This window comes from Panulirus ornatus, chromosome 56, assembly GCF_036320965.1.
Source record: "Panulirus ornatus isolate Po-2019 chromosome 56, ASM3632096v1, whole genome shotgun sequence".
Lineage (NCBI taxonomy): Eukaryota > Metazoa > Arthropoda > Malacostraca > Decapoda > Palinuridae > Panulirus > Panulirus ornatus.
The window spans coordinates 11,376,412-11,394,083 of record NC_092279.1 but is presented as its reverse complement, the minus strand read 5'-3'; the positions used below and the strand labels follow the sequence as shown (position 1 = coordinate 11,394,083).

Here is a 17,672-nt window from a genome sequence, read left to right as displayed (position 1 = left end):
CCCTGGTAAAGAGTGAGAGAGATAGGTTCTCATACATGAGAAAACTGCTATTGCCTTAGTTACGAAAACCTACCGTGGGTCAGAGTTATTACATTCAATGGAATTCATCTACAAGCTCATACATATGCATATGTTTAGATTCATTTATTCATTCATTCATGCTCGAGATAAAGTATCAACGCCAGTCCTCACTAATTGGAATTTAAACCAGTGAAATGTACGTGATTCTCTCGTTATCATTAGCAATATTTGCAAATTATGATTTGTTTGAAAAATTTTGGTGAAATGTAACTTGAGCGTCGGGAAAAGCGTGTTGATGCAGGGGCTTATCTCTACTTCATACATAAACAAATCCTGTTCAGATAAAATTTTTCGCCAGCTCCCAGCCTATATTGCCAGCGCTGACTGTGTGTGGCCAGGTTCTCTGCGGCTCACCGCTGCAATATCCGCTTTGGACTTTCTGCTTCGTTGCAGATTGTTTCTCGGCTCACAGACCATCTGGCTAAAGTCTCTCAGACTCAAATGAGGATGAAAATATTTCGGAGCGTCTCGTGGCAAAGCTCTTGAAGTATATATGTATTTTTTCCTGTGTCGTGCATGTAATTCGCCATCTGACGACGGAGATGATATTGCACTTCTCCTGTATGACGACTTCCTCTCGCCGGCTGAGGATTTTTTCTCACCCGTCACGTCATCCACGCAGCAGCTGATGACTGGGGGTATACATACGTCTTGCTCCGCCTGTGTGACGCCTCACATTCACCAGCAGATAGTGGACGCAGAATGCCGCACCATGTTTATTGAAAATCGTAAATATTGACGTGTGTGAAGAGTCATGACGTGATGGACGGCGTGTGGTACAACAGGTAGTACAGGACTACCCTGGAGACGAAGTAGCTTCGCTGGAGCTTTGCCTCTCGTGGTATATGACAGTTTTGCGATAGATCGTGTGATCCGTCATTCCTTATGCTACGTTCCTTCATTATTATTATCATTATTATTATTATTGTTATTATTATTATTATTATTATTATTATTATTATTATTATTATTATTATTATTATCATTATTATCGCTTGTGGTAGAGAAATTTGTAAACGTAAACGTTTCTAGGAAGCACAACGCATACGTAGGCTGTGAAGGGAAGCGGCGGTCAAGTGATGGTCATAGTTGATTGCACTGGAGAGTCGGAGATGTGTGGCACACATCATGTTCAGTAATGGATGGCTTAACTTACGCTGAGCCTCATGTTGCCTTCCTACGAACACTAGGAAAGATGTAGTTAATGTCTAGACTTATTTACTGTTCACTGTATCAACGGGTATCTAAGTCACTCAAAAGGAAAAAGAAAGAGAGAAAATTATTTTCCATGAAAGACCTGGCAGCTCTGAGTGATCCCGGGGGCAAAACAGGTAACTTCCCCACTATCAAAACAGAAAGCACTCTGCCTGTGTGTGACGCACAGAACAAAGTTACTCCTTCATACATGTCCCTGAGATATATATGATGAAAGAAACACCCTGGGTGGCTGTGAAGCTTTATAAGATGTGGCAAAGGCGTTAGGACGTATTATATCATATCATAAGCTTATCTACTGTCAGATCAGTCGGCTGCTTCCGTATGAACTAATGGTGCAAAACTTTGATTATTGGGAAGACAGAGACAGCAGGAATTATGTCTCCCTGCAGAGGGAGGGAGACATGACCAGATTACATTCATCACGTTTAAAACAGGACAAAGGCAGATCACAGTCATGTGTTATAGTGTGATAATGACGGATCGTAGTCACTGTCATCGTGCATTGTTTCAAGAGTCTCTTCAAATTGATACAGAAATTGTTTCAAGACCTATCGAGACCTCCTCTGTAATTGAAGCACCAAATTGCCTTCATTAACTTCGCAAAGGCCAAAAGAGGTTCTGAGCTTAATGATGATCGGAAGTAATTAATGGAGTCGATGTGTCTCGCACGGGAAAATTTGGGAGAGTTATATAGATGATGATAACACGGACTCACATATTGGGTGGGGGGTGTCATCATGGTATTAACCTTGGCTTAGACGTATTGACGAAGGCCATGTAGGGACCAGCAAAGTGAAACAGAGAAGGGGGCCAGGTGAGGATATATTCGAAAATCCAGTTACGGGCTAAAATCTGCTCCTAAGATAAGCTTTAACTGAAACGTAAACAGAGATTAACCATTTAAAGAGAGCGAGAAATGAGACATGAGCAAAAATATTCATGAGAGTTTTAGAGGAAGTAGAATGTCTGCATCTTGTTGAGTACTACCTCATGGCGGGGGCACACACCCAGCCAGCTCTCGGGAGTAGAAATCACGGTAATATCTACAGAAGTGAGCCAGCACTGTGGCTTTAGCCAAGTGGGTGCAAGTTGCGAGACCAGACTGGGAGTGTTGTTAAGTCGGACTGGTTTGGACTCGACCCTGTTAAGTAGATATCTAGAGCCAGAACCTGCGGATATGAGCGAACTCCATGCAAGGACGGATCAGTCCCTTGTATTTCGGGAGTAACTGTTACGAACAAAAGAATTTACAGCAACTGAACAATACCATCTGGCTTTTGAGAGGCAGACTTGACCATATGTGTAGTGTGAGGTGTTCCAGACAGGGTGGATATTACAGTGGTACCAAGTATGTTTACTGAGATGGAACTTCGATACCTCACCTACTGAGCACCTTTTGATTCATTAGGGCTACAACACAAGATTCTGGAGAGTCTCTCAGAAGTGACGGTCGGATATTACTAAGATACGAGGGGATATCCCAGGTGGATTACGACTTAAGAAAGCCAGAGGCAAGACAGATTCAGGATGTTTGAGGAAATGGGAGTTGAGAAAGAATTTGAAGACATTATAGTTGTTGGAAGAGTTAGAACTGTCACTCGTCTTTGGGATGGCTGCATCAAAGTGTTTCCAAGAAGAGAAATTTTCGGTTTTAAACGGAATTGATACAGACAAGGATGTACAGTCACAAGCTTAGAGGCACAGATCTTCAGAACCCGAGAATGGATGCCATCTGGTCCATTCGCCTTGCTTGTGTCCATACAGAAAAGTGCTGTTTGGGCTGTGCCAGAGATTACAAGGAGAGGGATAGGATCAATAAGAGGGGCATCATGGGCTGAGGAAAAGTCAGAGTCATGCAAGGCGGAGTTGCTGGAAAAAAGAGAACCAAAAGAATTACTCCGTCAGTGGACGGAAATGCGAAGCTTATAGGACGTTTTTTTACCTAAAGGATCGCTTCTCCTCACGAATAACATAGTTTCTCTCTCTGACAGTGAGGTAAGCAGAGTATATTGTCTCTCTAAAACATTCACATTCATAATTTTTTCACCCTTGAAATCATCCCGTCACTGCTACTGTCCAGCTCTGCACTGAGGAAACTTTTCAGACGAGATCGTAGTCATTATACTTGTAGATCGCAGGTGTGTTGTATACCAGGGTCACAAAGGTAGTGTCACTGTAGGCGAGACGAGGATTACGTCTGCTCTGTCATCTGAAAGGAAGTCTTAAGGAAAGTAATGCCCTGAGCTGTTCAAGTTCCCCGGAAGTGGGTGTGCTGGGAGCAGGGTTAGCTAGTGGATGTGCTGGGAGCTGGGTGAGGAAGTGGGTGTGCGGGAAGCAGGGTAAGGAAGTGGGTGTGCGGGGAGCAGGGTGAGGAAGGAGTGTACGGGGAACAGCGTGAGATGGTATAGGGAAGATATTGTGGAAGTGTTCTGCCATGATTGTTTACTGTCACTTGCCCCTCTGTAGGTTGTGTATGTGTACAAGCGTGTATGTGTGTGTGTGTGTGTGTGTGTGTGTGTGTGTGTGTGTGTGAGCGTGCGTGTGTGTGTGTGTGTATGTGTGTGTGTGTGTGTGTGTGTGTGTGAGGTGGGTTTTGAGTATTTACGTGTGTGTCGAAGTTTTGTAATAAAGATGGGCTGGAGTGAGCCATAAACGTTGGCCAACTGTTCGAAAACGAAGATAATTAAACTCCATTAATTAAAGGAATTTGATTAAACCTTTTTGAAGAAAGCAGAGGAAAAAATACCGGCTTATGTGGTAAACTTTGGAAATTAAGGAGGCGAATTTTGCCTCGTAAAGAACTAATTTGAGGTAAGAAGTTACAAAGGAACTGTAAGAAATTATCTTATTTCTTTCCCTGGAAATATTGAATAATCGTCGGCTTGCTGTGGAATTTACTGTGTTTTGAAGCTCACGGGTTCGTACGTATAGTTCCATACTACACTGCTATAGACGTGCGACAGTGCAGCAGACGACGTGTGACACTACTGTAGAGGACGTGTGGTAGTACTGTGGGGGACGTGTGGCAGTACTGTGGGGGACGTGTGGCAGGACTGACGATGACGTGTGACATTACCGACGATGACGTGTGACATTACTGACGATGACGTGTGACACCACTGACGATGACGTGTGACACTACTGACGATGACGTGTAACACCACTGACGATGACGTGTGACACCACTGACGATGACGTGTGACACCACTGACGATGACGTGTAACACCACTGACGATGACGTGTGACACCACTGACGATGACGTGTGACATTACTGACGATGACGTGTGACACCACTGACGATGACGTGTGACACCACTGACGATGACGTGTGACACTACTGACGATGACGTGTGACACCACTGACGATGACGTGTGACATTACTGACGATGACGTGTGACATTACTGACGATGACGTGTGACACCACTGACGATGACGTGTGACATTACTGACGATGACGTGTAACACCACTGACGATGACGTGTGACACCACTGACGATGACGTGTGACATTACTGACGATGACGTGTGACACCACTGACGATGACGTGTGACACCACTGACGATGACGTGTGACACCACTGACGATGACGTGTGACATTACTGACGATGACGTGTGACATTACTGACCATGACGTGTGACACTACTGACGATGACGTGTGACACCACTGACGATGACATGTGACACCACTGACGATGACGTGTGGCACTACTGACGATGATGTGTGACACCACTGACGATGACGTGTGACAGTACTGACGATGACGTATGACAGTATTGTGGATGACAGGAGAAGAGGACGTGTTTGACCCAGCAGGATCGTACCGTCTTGCTAAAGCAGTTTACCTCAGTATATTCGGTGCGTCTGCCTTCTGGCAAGCCTGTCTCTCCTGCCACACTGCCCATGGGTCTAACCTCATGACTGCCACATCAACTTAGGTAAGTCCATAACTAAACGAAACATTGACACTAACAAACTGTATCATTAACTACTAAAACACTAACAGCTTTTGGAAATGAGAATATGATACGTAGTCAGATGTAGAACACGAACTAACCACTACTAACGTCTTCACTAACATGTATCTTTCATATTCTGAAGTATTGGTATATTTAGTATCTCATTTAACTATTCTCAGTATCACTATGGACGATATATCATAACTTATGTATATGGCGAGGAATGTCATGGTCATCAGGGCGAGGCACAGTTATATGACATGTGTAGTGGGTGTGCGGGTATGTTGGGCTTCTATAAGCTCACAACTAAGATGTGTCTTATAGCCACGAGCAACCAGATTCGCCCTTCCTAAGGTAGAGAGATAAAAGATTAGCATGTGTGAGGACCATTTGGACCATGTCTCGTTAGGCTCAGCATTATACCAGTTTACTCTCGTCCCCTGACAACAGCTGATGAACGTACAGCATGAGAGGTCTGGAGGCGCTCTTGTGTGAGAATGATGTCACAGACACATGCTGTCTGCATTGACTTATGTCCTCAGTCATTCTGTCTCATTCATCCACTACTCTCGCACTACAAAAGTATATGTCTGTATGTGTGATTGCTATGTGTCTGTGATTGCTATGTATGTGTGATTGCTATGTATCTGTGATTGCTATGTATGTGTTACGAGGAGAGAATTCTACACTCATGTTGCTGTTTCTTAACATTGTATGTATGTACTATGTCTTTAGTCTTATGTATGAATGTATACACACACACACACACACACACACACACACACACACACACACACACACACACACACACACACACACACACACACACACACACACACACACACCCTATCATATGCCTGATACCTATTTATCGACGAGCCCTTAGGGAAGGATGAACGGCTTGAGTGGACTGTGGACCGTGACGGCCATTAACGCAAAGTGCTACATTGTTGAGGTCCGTGTGTGTGTGTGTGTGTGTGTGTGTGTGTGTGTGTGTGTGTGTGTGCGTGTTGACCCATGCAGAGGAGTAACGAGGTCAAGTCACAGATGTCAGTCTTGAGGTCCGTCAGTATATTCTGTCACTTGTCCATGAGCATCAGGAGACGCCCTTCACACAACTCCGACACGACATTGCACCAGAACATAGACAGAAAGATTAGATAGCCTGGTGGAGTCTTGAGCAGCCACTCAGGGCTAAGTCACGACTAGAGGGGAAGAGCGAGGCGTCATGGCAGGTCGACTCGAGAAACACGAGCAGATGACGGATGGTGAGGACGATGATGTAGTGGAGGAGGAGGAGGAGGAGGGGATCACCCGGGTAGTGACGGGGACACGAGAGAGGGAAAGACGAGAGAGCGAAAACTGTGAGCGAGAGGCAACAACAGCCAATGGCGGTAACTGGTAAGAAGGATATTGCTGCCGCGCCATGATCCTCCCCAGGTCCGGTGTGTCTGAGCTGAGGTGGGTAGGGGACTATGGGAGAGGTGGACAGGGTTTGGAAGGGTGGGGGTTAGTGTTGGAGAGGCAAGGGGTGTAGAGGAGGCAGGAAGGGTAGAAGAGGCAAGGCTGTGGGAAAGACGAGGAGAGTCTCATAGGCGAGGGATGATGGGAAATTTGTTGACGAAGGGTGGGGATGGGGAGGTGAATGAAAGACAGGGAGGGTGGGAGTGGCAGGGAGAGCGAACGAGACGAGGGAGAGGCGGGGAGAGTGAGAAAGGCTAGGAGGGTGGGAGTGTGTGAGTGTGAGAGTGGCAAGAGATGGTGGGGAAATGATAATGATGATAGAGCATAGTGAGATGGTGGTTGTCAGATGGATAGAGAGAGAGAGAGAGAGAGAGAGAGAGAGAGAGAGAGAGAGAGAGAGAGAGAGAGAGAGAGAGAGAGAGAGAGAGAGAGAGAGAGAGAGAGAGAGAGAGAGAGAGAGAGAGAGAGAGATCCATCGGTGGCGGCCGCATCTCAGCAGTCCTCCTCATAAAGTAAAGATGCGGGGAAAAGATTCATCGTATATTCTGGGCGGAAGTAAAGGTTCTGATTCATGGATATAAATTGTTCTTGTAGAATTATGGGGAAACTTGGAAATTTCGACACTTCAGCCAAAACGAGACGTTATTTTACGATATTCTTCCTCCGCTTTGGCCGTTATCTTAAGATAGAGATTATTTTAGAAAAGTTATTTCATCTTTTCCACCGAAGGATAATTTCATGGACCCAAATTACGAAACAAACATGAAAGTATAGACGGGTTAATTCTGAAACTTTGATTCCAAAAACTTATGATATATATATATATATATATATATATATATATATATATATATATATATATATATATATATATATATATATATATATATATATATATATATATATATATATATATATATCAGCAGTCAGGTGTTTCTGGCACTAGGAAGTGTATAATCAATCAAAGCCCCTGGTCCACATCCACCAGCCGGTGTTGTAATCTTCCTGGCCCACATCCACCAGCACTCGTAATGGTCTGTCAGTCCACACTGACTGTCACATGGGTTGGAGGTTGTCCGTCAGGGGAACATAATCCCGACAGGTAATGAGGCAGAGGACGATGACTGAGCGATAGGCGGCAGCCGGGCGATAATCCTCTGGCTCCAGGCTGCATATAGAGGCTGGCGAACTTATGCGCGGACGTGACGGTGCAAGCCGGAGGGTAATCACCTCCCGGGCTTCCTCTGATATCAAGTCTGGCCTTCGTCGCGAACCTTTCCTCCTGGAACATCATCTGGTGACAATCTTTCTGGAACGTCATCGAGTGACCTTTTTTCCTGGAAAGCGTCCTCTGTTTTCTTGGCTGCACTTACTACAGTGGCTTTCTTCTAGAAATTCTCTGTTCCATGCCTTATTACCTCACCTCCTGGAATTTCTATGTCTTCCCGGCTGTAGTGTTTTTCATTTTTTCTGGAACATCCTCTTCGTCTTCTTCTTAGTCCCCGTACGTCTCCCAGGTTACACTGGCTTTCTTTCTGGAACATCTCCCAGGCTATAGTGTTTTTTCCTGGAACATCTCCTACGTCTTCCATGCTTCAGTGACTTTCTGCCAGGAACTCTCTCCCAAACTGCGATGGGTCGCGCTGTTTCCCAACTTCTTGACGTTATCAGTTTCGCCACAAAAGTCTCCGGGAAAGTTATGGGCGGGGCCCTAATATGTCAAGCCTTTAGCATGGATTAATGACTCTTGACATATTTGGCAGGACAACAAGGGTCGTGTTGTGCTCCTTCAACAATTTGGGCAGTTTGAAGTAGTCGGAGTGGAAGATGGTATGGGAATATAGCTACAGTGACGGTATGGGAAGGACAGTTAACACAAGATCTGATGGTGTGTGAGGAGGCTAGGTGCTAGAAGACAGAATTGATATCATAGGTCGAGTTGGAGACTGGTTTGGGTAGGCATGCCTGACGCCAGCCGTCAGTTGGTTGTACTTCCTCCATAGTGAACCAGGAAGGACGAAGTTATACATTCCTGTGACCATTTACATCATATCATCCACCGTGACCACCATCCCTACCTACTCTTTAGCTACCTGTACTTCTCCCACCACCACCGCTACCACAACTGTGGCTAATACCGCCACTGGCTTTACTGTTAGTACCACTAGGATCGCCACTGCCGTTCTCATTCGAGCTACCACTACTATCACTGCCACTACCACCACTACTATCATACACATTACTACCACTGCTATCACTCGAACTTTTACCAAAACTTTCATTGAGGATAATACCACTGGGAATACCACTACCATTACTTTTATCACCAAGACCACTACTAACACTGTCACCAGAAATATCACCACTGGTAACATGAGGACTTCTGCCACTACGATCACAAGAACCACCAGCTGTGATATCACAAGGACTTCTGCTGGTGTCATCACAAAGACTGTCAACACTGCTGCCACAAAGACCTCCACCACGGTGTACACCATCACCACTACTAGTCAACAGCACCGACACCACCAACCATTTCTCTCACTGGTACTAGGACCACTACCATCACTAGGACTACCATTAGGGCCTCAGAGAGAATCATTAACACCGCTAAAACTACCGTTACTACCACTACCACAGCCACTACCAGACACAAGTATCCGCCACACCATTTACCACAATTACCCACAAATATCCGGAGCCGGCGCTTATGGGAGGCAGGCAGGTGTATGTGCAGTATTTGTGTGGCAGGGATAATGTTTTGCCAGTTTTCTTGAAGGTGTAGCCAGTGGCGCGTGGCGCTGTCACGAACAGCTCCCCACTGGTCACCGCTGACCGCAGGGTCTGCCTCCGCCGCCGCTCTGTGTGTGTGTGTGTTTTGCCCGCACCGGTATGAGTACACTGACGGATACAGGGAAGGAGACGGAAAGAACATATTTCAACGAAGAAGGAGAGAGAGAGAGAGAGAGAGAGAGAGAGAGAGAGAGAGAGAGAGAGAGAGAGAGAGAGAGAGAGAGAGAGAGAGAGAGAGAGAGAGAGAGAGAGAGGCATTAGGTTGCATAGATCATAAGTTACGATCGTTCGTGACGTTGTGTATTGCACGAAGCGGAGGTACTTTGTCACTCGGCTGCAGTTGACGGTCTAGCCAGTGTGTTGAGCGTGGATGAAGCCGACTCCAGGTTGTCGATACTGTTACAGTCACACTGTCACGCTCATATGTAACCTGTCGCCTGGCTAGCGGCCTCTCTCATCAATCAGGATTTATCTCTGAAAAGAAAGTGAATAAAGTTTACAGCTTAATTCGTGGGATTCGACCCTCGACCGAGTTTCGGGAAATTAATCGTATATGGAGATTTATTACCAACGAACCTCGAAGAAAACGTCAATTACAGAATATTGTGGAAATGTTCAATGGATCTATTACTGTAAGGAACCGTGGTCAGTGTAAAGTTCACGAAAAAACATCTAAAAACATTAACACACCCTAAGTTTATATATGAAATGTTTGTTACGTATTACACGCTACATATTTTATGCAACTCTCTGTTGAGAATATTTTACATATTCGAGTGCAAACGTTCGCTTGGATGAACTTCGTAAGGAGAAGCAGCTCTGTAGGTGTTTGGTCCATGTTAGAACCACACTGAGGGTGGCTCCTGAACGTTCTCAAGCGTCTCCACAGGATAGGAACACTCGGGGATGGAACCAACAACTGTCCACTGACTCCTTTTCGGGCATTTAACAGAGGAGGTCAGAAACAAAGCAATAGAACAGAAGAGACTAGAGTTAAGCAGCTCTATCCATCTTGACGTTAAGCATGAAGTATTACAGATGTGTTTTCACTATATAGAAAGTGTTCTGCATGAGCATATAACGTACAGAGAGGAAGAAAAATTCGTCAGCAGCGAAACATTTGCCAAATGATGCAGTAAGCTGCTGTGGATATAATGCAAAGGAAGCAGGTCTCTGGCCACTTACACTGTAAGGAATGTCTCTGTTTCAAGTATAGTGCACGGAAAATTCAGGTGTATGTGTGTGTGTACCGGAAGGCTGGTATTATGATGTCCTTTAGGGAGAATCCCGGTATAATAGAGTCGCACCTGGTCCTCACTGTGATGGGGAGGTGGGTGCTCTCTCTCTCTCTCTCTCTCTCTCTCTCTCTCTCTCTCTCTCTCTCTCTCTCTCTCTCTCTCTCTCTCTCTCTCTCTCTCTCTCTCTCTCTCCATTCGTCTCATTTCCCTTTCTATTTCCCTCCCTCTTTCTGTATATCACCTCCATATTGCCCTGTCCCTCACAATCGTGTTCCGGAGCCAGGCAGTATTTCATAATAATATCCTGACTCAGGGAGCTGCAGTATTCATAGTTTTGGCCCCAGGCATCCTGGCAGTTGGCGGGAAGGTGGGCTTCACGCCAGACTTTTGGGACCTGGCGGGGATCTGCGTGATACCTATGGGACCTGCAGAGGGTTCATGTAAGACTCCCAGACCCTGACGGCGATCCGTGCCAGACTTGAGGGATCTGGTAGAGGAGCGGGGCCCGCCAGACGTAAAGGACCTGGCGTAGGGGTCTACCGTTAGAATGGATTTGGTTAAGGTCGTCCACATCACACCCTGGGAGGAGGCCGGCCATGTTTTGGGGATATTCGTCACACTTTGGGGTGGATCACACATCTACGTCAGACTGTAGGAAGGTGGCGCATGGAAGCAATCCAAATCAGACTTCTGGGACTTTAGGAAGTGGAAGGAGAGATTCTCGCCAGAATACTGGGATGGAAAGGGGTTGGCATCAGTCTGAGGTCCTGGCGCTCTGCGTCAGGCTTAAAAAGGCTTGACGGGCGATGGGAAGGGGAAAAGGGAGTCAACACCAGACTTGGGGAGTCCACGTCAGAGTCTAGTGATTGCTGGGGGAAGGATTGGTCTACACTGTCGACCAGGGATTTAAATCATACTCTTGTGGATCTCCTCTCACAAAGGTCACCGAGAACACGTTTAAATTGATGTGTAAGTTAGATTTCCATTAGATAAAGAGGTTATTGAACTGGGCTGTCAAGTAGAAACTCAACTTCTACTTGGGATAGTAACTGGGTCGTGGGTCGTTCAATAAGCAGGAGAGTGCAGACAGGCATCAACAGGTCCGCTGTCCATCATGATGGACTATAACGAGTAGAACATGTGTCTGGAGACAGTGACAGGGTTGGTTGGGTACAAGATGCTGCCTGCTGTAGTAAGGCCACGATGCAGGTACCGGTTGTAGATGATTAGCTTATACTAAAATGGTGATCGTATGAAATGTAGATTACTCGACCGTGATAAGGACACACACTACACCATGATTTCTTATATTTTTTCTCGAAAAGTCAGTCTGGTAAAGACGTCTGAGCCTACCATACAAGAGATGGTAAAGCACTTTATTGTAAATGATAAGATTTTTATGAAATTCTGAGACTATACTGCATTTACCGCACCGTGTGACTGAGCCATACCCTGTGTGGAAATATAGAGCACATGAAATGGATCAAGTCTGTAACATGTGATGTTAAGATTATCCTCTGTGACGCCCTTGATCCTTTGTGGCCGCTGTTCACATGCTGAACGCAGGGCAGCAGATAACCTCGTCATGGAGCATCAGGTTTCCTGTTATCTGTCACCACCTTGTACACAATCTATTAGCCGATGTTGCCTGCAAGATTCAATATATCCAGGCTTACAGGATTATACTAATTCCTCTTACACTAAGAATAGTATACCGTGCGCCTGGGAGAGCTAATCTAAACTAGCTTAATACGTCTGATAGGGCTTGAGGAGGTCTGTTGTTCATTTTTTGATATTTCAACTTAGTAACACCAGAAATGATTTTTTCTTTACCATCTGAATTTGTTGTTGTGCCACAGCTCCACTTTCGAGACATTGCACGTAACATCAAGGTTATGATCAGCCAACGCGTGTTTTGGATCAGAATATCACTCAGACGTGATTGCCACTCAGAGAGTATTGTCATAAAGTCAATATTACCAATAAGATCAACCCCGAGTCAGGTAAAATTACCTCAAAGGTCAATACCATCAGATAGGGCGAGGCGCCATTTAAGTCAGTGACATTCTGATTATAGGACCCGTTGGGCCACAACACCACTCAGGTAATGGCATTATTCAGGTCGCAATGATGACCAGATTAGGATCACGACGTCACTCAGGTTCCACTGCCAGTCGAAATACATCTTCGCTCCAGATCTATTGCCAATCAGCTCCTACTGTGACGACCATAACACCACTCTGGCATCATCAGCGTTCACCTCACAGCAACCCACACCCTCTTGCCTCATCATCTCTCAGGTCACACTTGATCGTCACACAGATCATGTGAAGTTATACTGTTACTCGGGTCACGGCGACAGTCGTGTGGTAACGCCACAAACCACCGCGCCACTTCGGTTGTAGTGCATCTTAGGTCACAGTGCCAGACACACTACAGCTGTGCTAAGTTCAGTGCCACTCACGTCACAGCTCAGCTTACAGTGACAGGCCGACCACTCGCCACAGCAGCATCCTCTCGTCGCGTCATCAGCAGATTTTCTCAAAACCTGGTTGTTATGATACAGCGGCATCCATGGGGCAAACATGTCTTCGAGACTCTAGCGAGTGCTGCAGGTGGAGCTGGTGGGTATCGTGCGCTGGGTCATCCTTCTACCACCTGGGCACCGTCGCTGCGGCCGTGAGAAGAGTTAACATTTACGTTGACCAAGATACATAATGATACATAGTTCTGTATTAGAGCGGAGGCGTTTACAGAACGATGACGAAATCAAATATGGTTATGACGGTAGAGAATATTACTCTGACTCTTCTGAACTTTTGAACATTTTAGCATCTTTGAGCCTTTGAACTCTCAAGATTCTTAGACACTCACAACTTCAGACTTACTCCCGAAAAATGTTTCGTAGCAAAGTAAAAATCCCGGAAGAAGTACTGAAGAGACACGACATACGAACTCAGGATTTGACTGCAGAGTCTAACTTAATTCTGTCTTGAAAACTTAGTTATTCTTACATGATCAACGTTAGTGGTGTGGTAGATGCCGGACGCAAGCAACTATTAATGGCAACTCTTGTTCACCAATCACATTCCAGCCATTCTCTGTCGTGCATCAGGTTCTAAATACCTTTCTCTCGTAGCCACACATCTCTGTCTACTTTCTCTTCCATAGAAATTAGTGCTGTCATTTCTAGATGACATTTGTGGTTTGAGAAATTTTAGTTTAGCTCCGTCCTCGAAAAAAATATATGTGTTAAAGTTAAATGTTTTGATATCAGATTGATTAGACTTCTTTATTAGTTGTAATTCTCATTATGTACTTACTGTTAGAAAATTTGATATTTGTTGTATCCCCATAGTGTGTGTGTGTGTGTGTGTGTGTGTGTGTGTGTGTGTATGTGTGTGTGTGTTGTAGTTATGATGCGTGTCGCAACCCGCTAGTCTCACATACTAATTGACGTCATGTCTATACTCCTTCATGCTGTGTCCCGTGCCAGGTTTTCTGACCTCTGTTGCCTCCCACAGGACCCCAGGCCCGGAGCAGTTGGTTCCCACGACGGTACCGGGGCGGCTACGTCTTCGACCTGAGCAAGCGAGTCTTCCCCGCCATGGGACCGCGAGAACCCGTGGACCAGGAGGACGTGGATGTGGGAGTGGGTGACACGGGCGCATTCTACACATACTCATTCTAAACTTCATTCACGCCGCCACCAAGTCTCAAGAGCTTCATTCACTGCTGCAAGACACCAACCAAGTCCCCCTATGTCACAAGGCAACAACGTCTGCATAGTTACCACCTGCTCATTTGTCAGGAATATAACCGAAAATATGTGAACGCTAAACTCAGACTTTCCGAGGCAAATAGCAGCAGGCCACCTCAGATAAACCCAGTGGTTTACCAGTGGTTTGCCTTTTTATAGATTTATCCACTGGGAGTACAAACCCATGACCAGATGCCAGCCGTGGGTAAGGGCGCTGAATATTGCCTTCTCTGCTTCTCCTGTGATGTGATGTCCATACTGACTCTTTACACCACATTCACCTGTACCAAGCCCATCGAACGCTTGCATTTCCCTCTCCCTTACCTCTTGTTATAAGGTTTTCTCTCCGTCTTTTCCTCAGGTTTTGAAGCTTCCCATTTTCCCCTCCCTACACCAGGTCCGTTCGTCTCTAAGCTTCTCTAACCCTACCCCAACTCTATCCTCATCATCGATTTGATTTCTTCACTGTGGATCTCTTAGTTCTCCTCCTTCATCCGTTGCCTTCGTCACTCGATCTTCCTCTCCGTCGTTTGTCCTTATCTCGATCTTTCTCGTGTCCTTATATCTCTTCCCTCCGTCATTGTTTATCAACTTCTCCCGATTTTTAATTACTGTCCTCCTCTGCATCTTTCCCCAGTGTCCTCCATGGATCATCTCAGCCGCCCCTCGCTGGGTTAGAGTGAGCATCAAAGCGGCATCTTGCTGGTGCTCCTGCCTGTCATGTTCCTCACAGTGGCTGCACCTCATAACTTCCTCACATGTTGCCTGCGTTGCACGACTCATAATAACATAAGCAGTTCCTACCCTCCTCTGGCTTAGCCCTCCCCTCTCTCCTCATTTAGATAGCTGAAAAAGTAAAAAAAAAAAAAAGAGAAAAAAGGAAATTCATGCTGATATATTTCCAAGTCCCATTTAATTTTTCCACTGACGAAGATGGTAACTCAGATCGTGCACCACACAACGACAGAATTTAGGACTTAGTGAAGTCAACAACATTTTCGCCCGACTGGCTCTCGGGATTAAGAGTTAAAAAGCAAGATTTTTAGAAGAAATACACATTATAATCTTCATTGTCCACTGTATGACACTGAGTTCAAACGGAATCTTCAGAAGCTCTTCCCCAAAGATATGAGGCTGAGTATGATGATGAGAACGACGTGGCAAGAAGGAGTAATTCTTTGGTTAAGATGCAGATTAATGTTTCATAATGGCCACCACACACACGACGCTGCTCGGCTGGGAAGTGTGTGTGTGTGTGTGTGTGTGTGTGTGTGTGTGTGTGCAAGAATATAGCAGCTTTTCATTGGTAAGACTCTAACGGACGCTGACGGAGATGAGACAGAAACCTTGCGTATGGAAAATCTGTTTGTGATCCGAGTCTGCAGAAGAATGATGTTTAACTGGCAACAGCGTGAGGGAACAGAGTTAGAACAGCTGATTGTCGTGAATAAGACAGCTTGACCTGACGAACTGGTCTGCTGTTGCTAATAGGACTGGTAGAGGTCATCAGTACGGGATGTCGAGTGTTGGTACTTGTGTACACATACAGACAAGTCCACCACTGAAGCTGTTTTGCTATTGTAGAGTCAGCCCAGGCAAGCTTCACAACAGGCGTTATAGTAACCAGTAACGTACCCGTACATTAAAGTCTAACGTACGCCCAAGAGTTACGTTCATGAGGTCTGGAGTCTGTATATGGAGAGGACGACTCCAGCTAGGTCTGGTCCCAGTTGTCCAAGAGGATGGCGCACCAACCCCTGGTCTCCAGGGTACAGACAACCCTCTGATCTGTAGGATGTTGACGGGAATGGCTACTACAGCCAGCAAGCGGGTGTTTCCCTGAACTCCCAGCGTAATGTTAGTGGAACTGCATATATAGAGTCGTCTATCTAGACACGGGCACCAGCGTGCGATGATGGTTATCTTACGTACAGACCTTCACCGTGACACACGGTCACCAGCGCCAGCGTCACGTCCACCTCGTAATGAACCCAGCAGTGAAATATACGGCACCACTCGCTCCTCCAAATTGTTATTTGTCATGCTTATTGGTGCTAACCCTGACACCCCCATATGTCCCTTGAGACAGCGCGCGTGTGCTTCTGCAACATTATATGTATATTTTGTGACCCTTCACTTCCTGGCAAACCCTGATACTCTCAGCATACTCACTCTGGTATTGTACAACCTTCCTGGTTCTTGCTTTACTCGCTATACACTCTGGCGCCTCACGTTATCCTTGGCAACTTACATTCTTTTCTGTCAATGCGTTTTAGCTCCGCTCTTGGCCTCCTGTCACTCCTCTTACTCGGCAGCACTTCACATGGAGCCAGCGCTCTCCGTTATTCTTAATGCTCACCAACACCCAGAACTCTCCCTCTCTCAGCGTCATGGCACCTCCCTCACCCTCTAAGGCATAGTCAGCGCCCTCTTGTAGGAGGATATAGTGTACTTAGCATTACATTGTTTCATGCCATGTTTGCCTACGGAACTGTGAAGTATTATGATACAAATGTCCATTGTAGGAGTGTGTGGTTACGGATGGTTATAATGACGGAAACATGTACAGTAAAGTGGTTTGTTCTCCTAGTGTTCCATACTGATGGAAACAGACTTGTATACCCACTACATAGTATATGGATGTAACCTTATGATATAAAGGTGTGTGTAGTTAGTCTCACGAAGCTTACCAAACTCTATGGATGTCTTCCAAAGTCCCTGAGTTCTTAGACTACGTCCCATCACGATGTACACTGATAAAGACTTTATTATCATAGATGCATATCATAATTAACATTTGAATCACTGTCTTCCCATCAGAGTAATTCATAGTACCTTCCTGAGAAGAAGAAATGTATTTTCCCTATCAGATGTGTAAATTTTTCGATATAAAAAAATGGATATTTCAATAGGAATCTACTTCAAGGTATTATTATTATTATTATTATTATTATTATTATTATTATTATTATTATTATTATTATTATTATTATTATTATTATTATTATTATTATTATTATTATTATTATTATTATTATTATTATTATTATTATTATTATTATTATTATTATTATTATTATTATTATTATTATTATTATTATTATTATTATTATTATTATTATTATTATTATTATTATTATTATTATTATTATTATT

At 45.0% G+C, this 17,672-nt stretch overlaps 1 protein-coding gene across 2 annotated transcripts in view; it reads left to right on the top strand.

Annotated features, from left to right (window-relative positions):
- The window catches only part of LOC139765884 (uncharacterized), a 99,343-nt gene extending 81,904 nt beyond the window's left edge, over positions 1–17,439 (top strand). For both annotated transcript variants that reach the window (XM_071693767.1, XM_071693768.1), the window contains exon 4: positions 14,281–17,439. In XM_071693767.1, coding sequence (XP_071549868.1) covers positions 14,281–14,447 — 167 coding nt within the window. In that variant the 3' untranslated portion in view covers positions 14,448–17,439. The remainder of the gene's footprint in view (positions 1–14,280) is intronic.
- Positions 17,440–17,672: the final 233 nt, after the last annotated feature.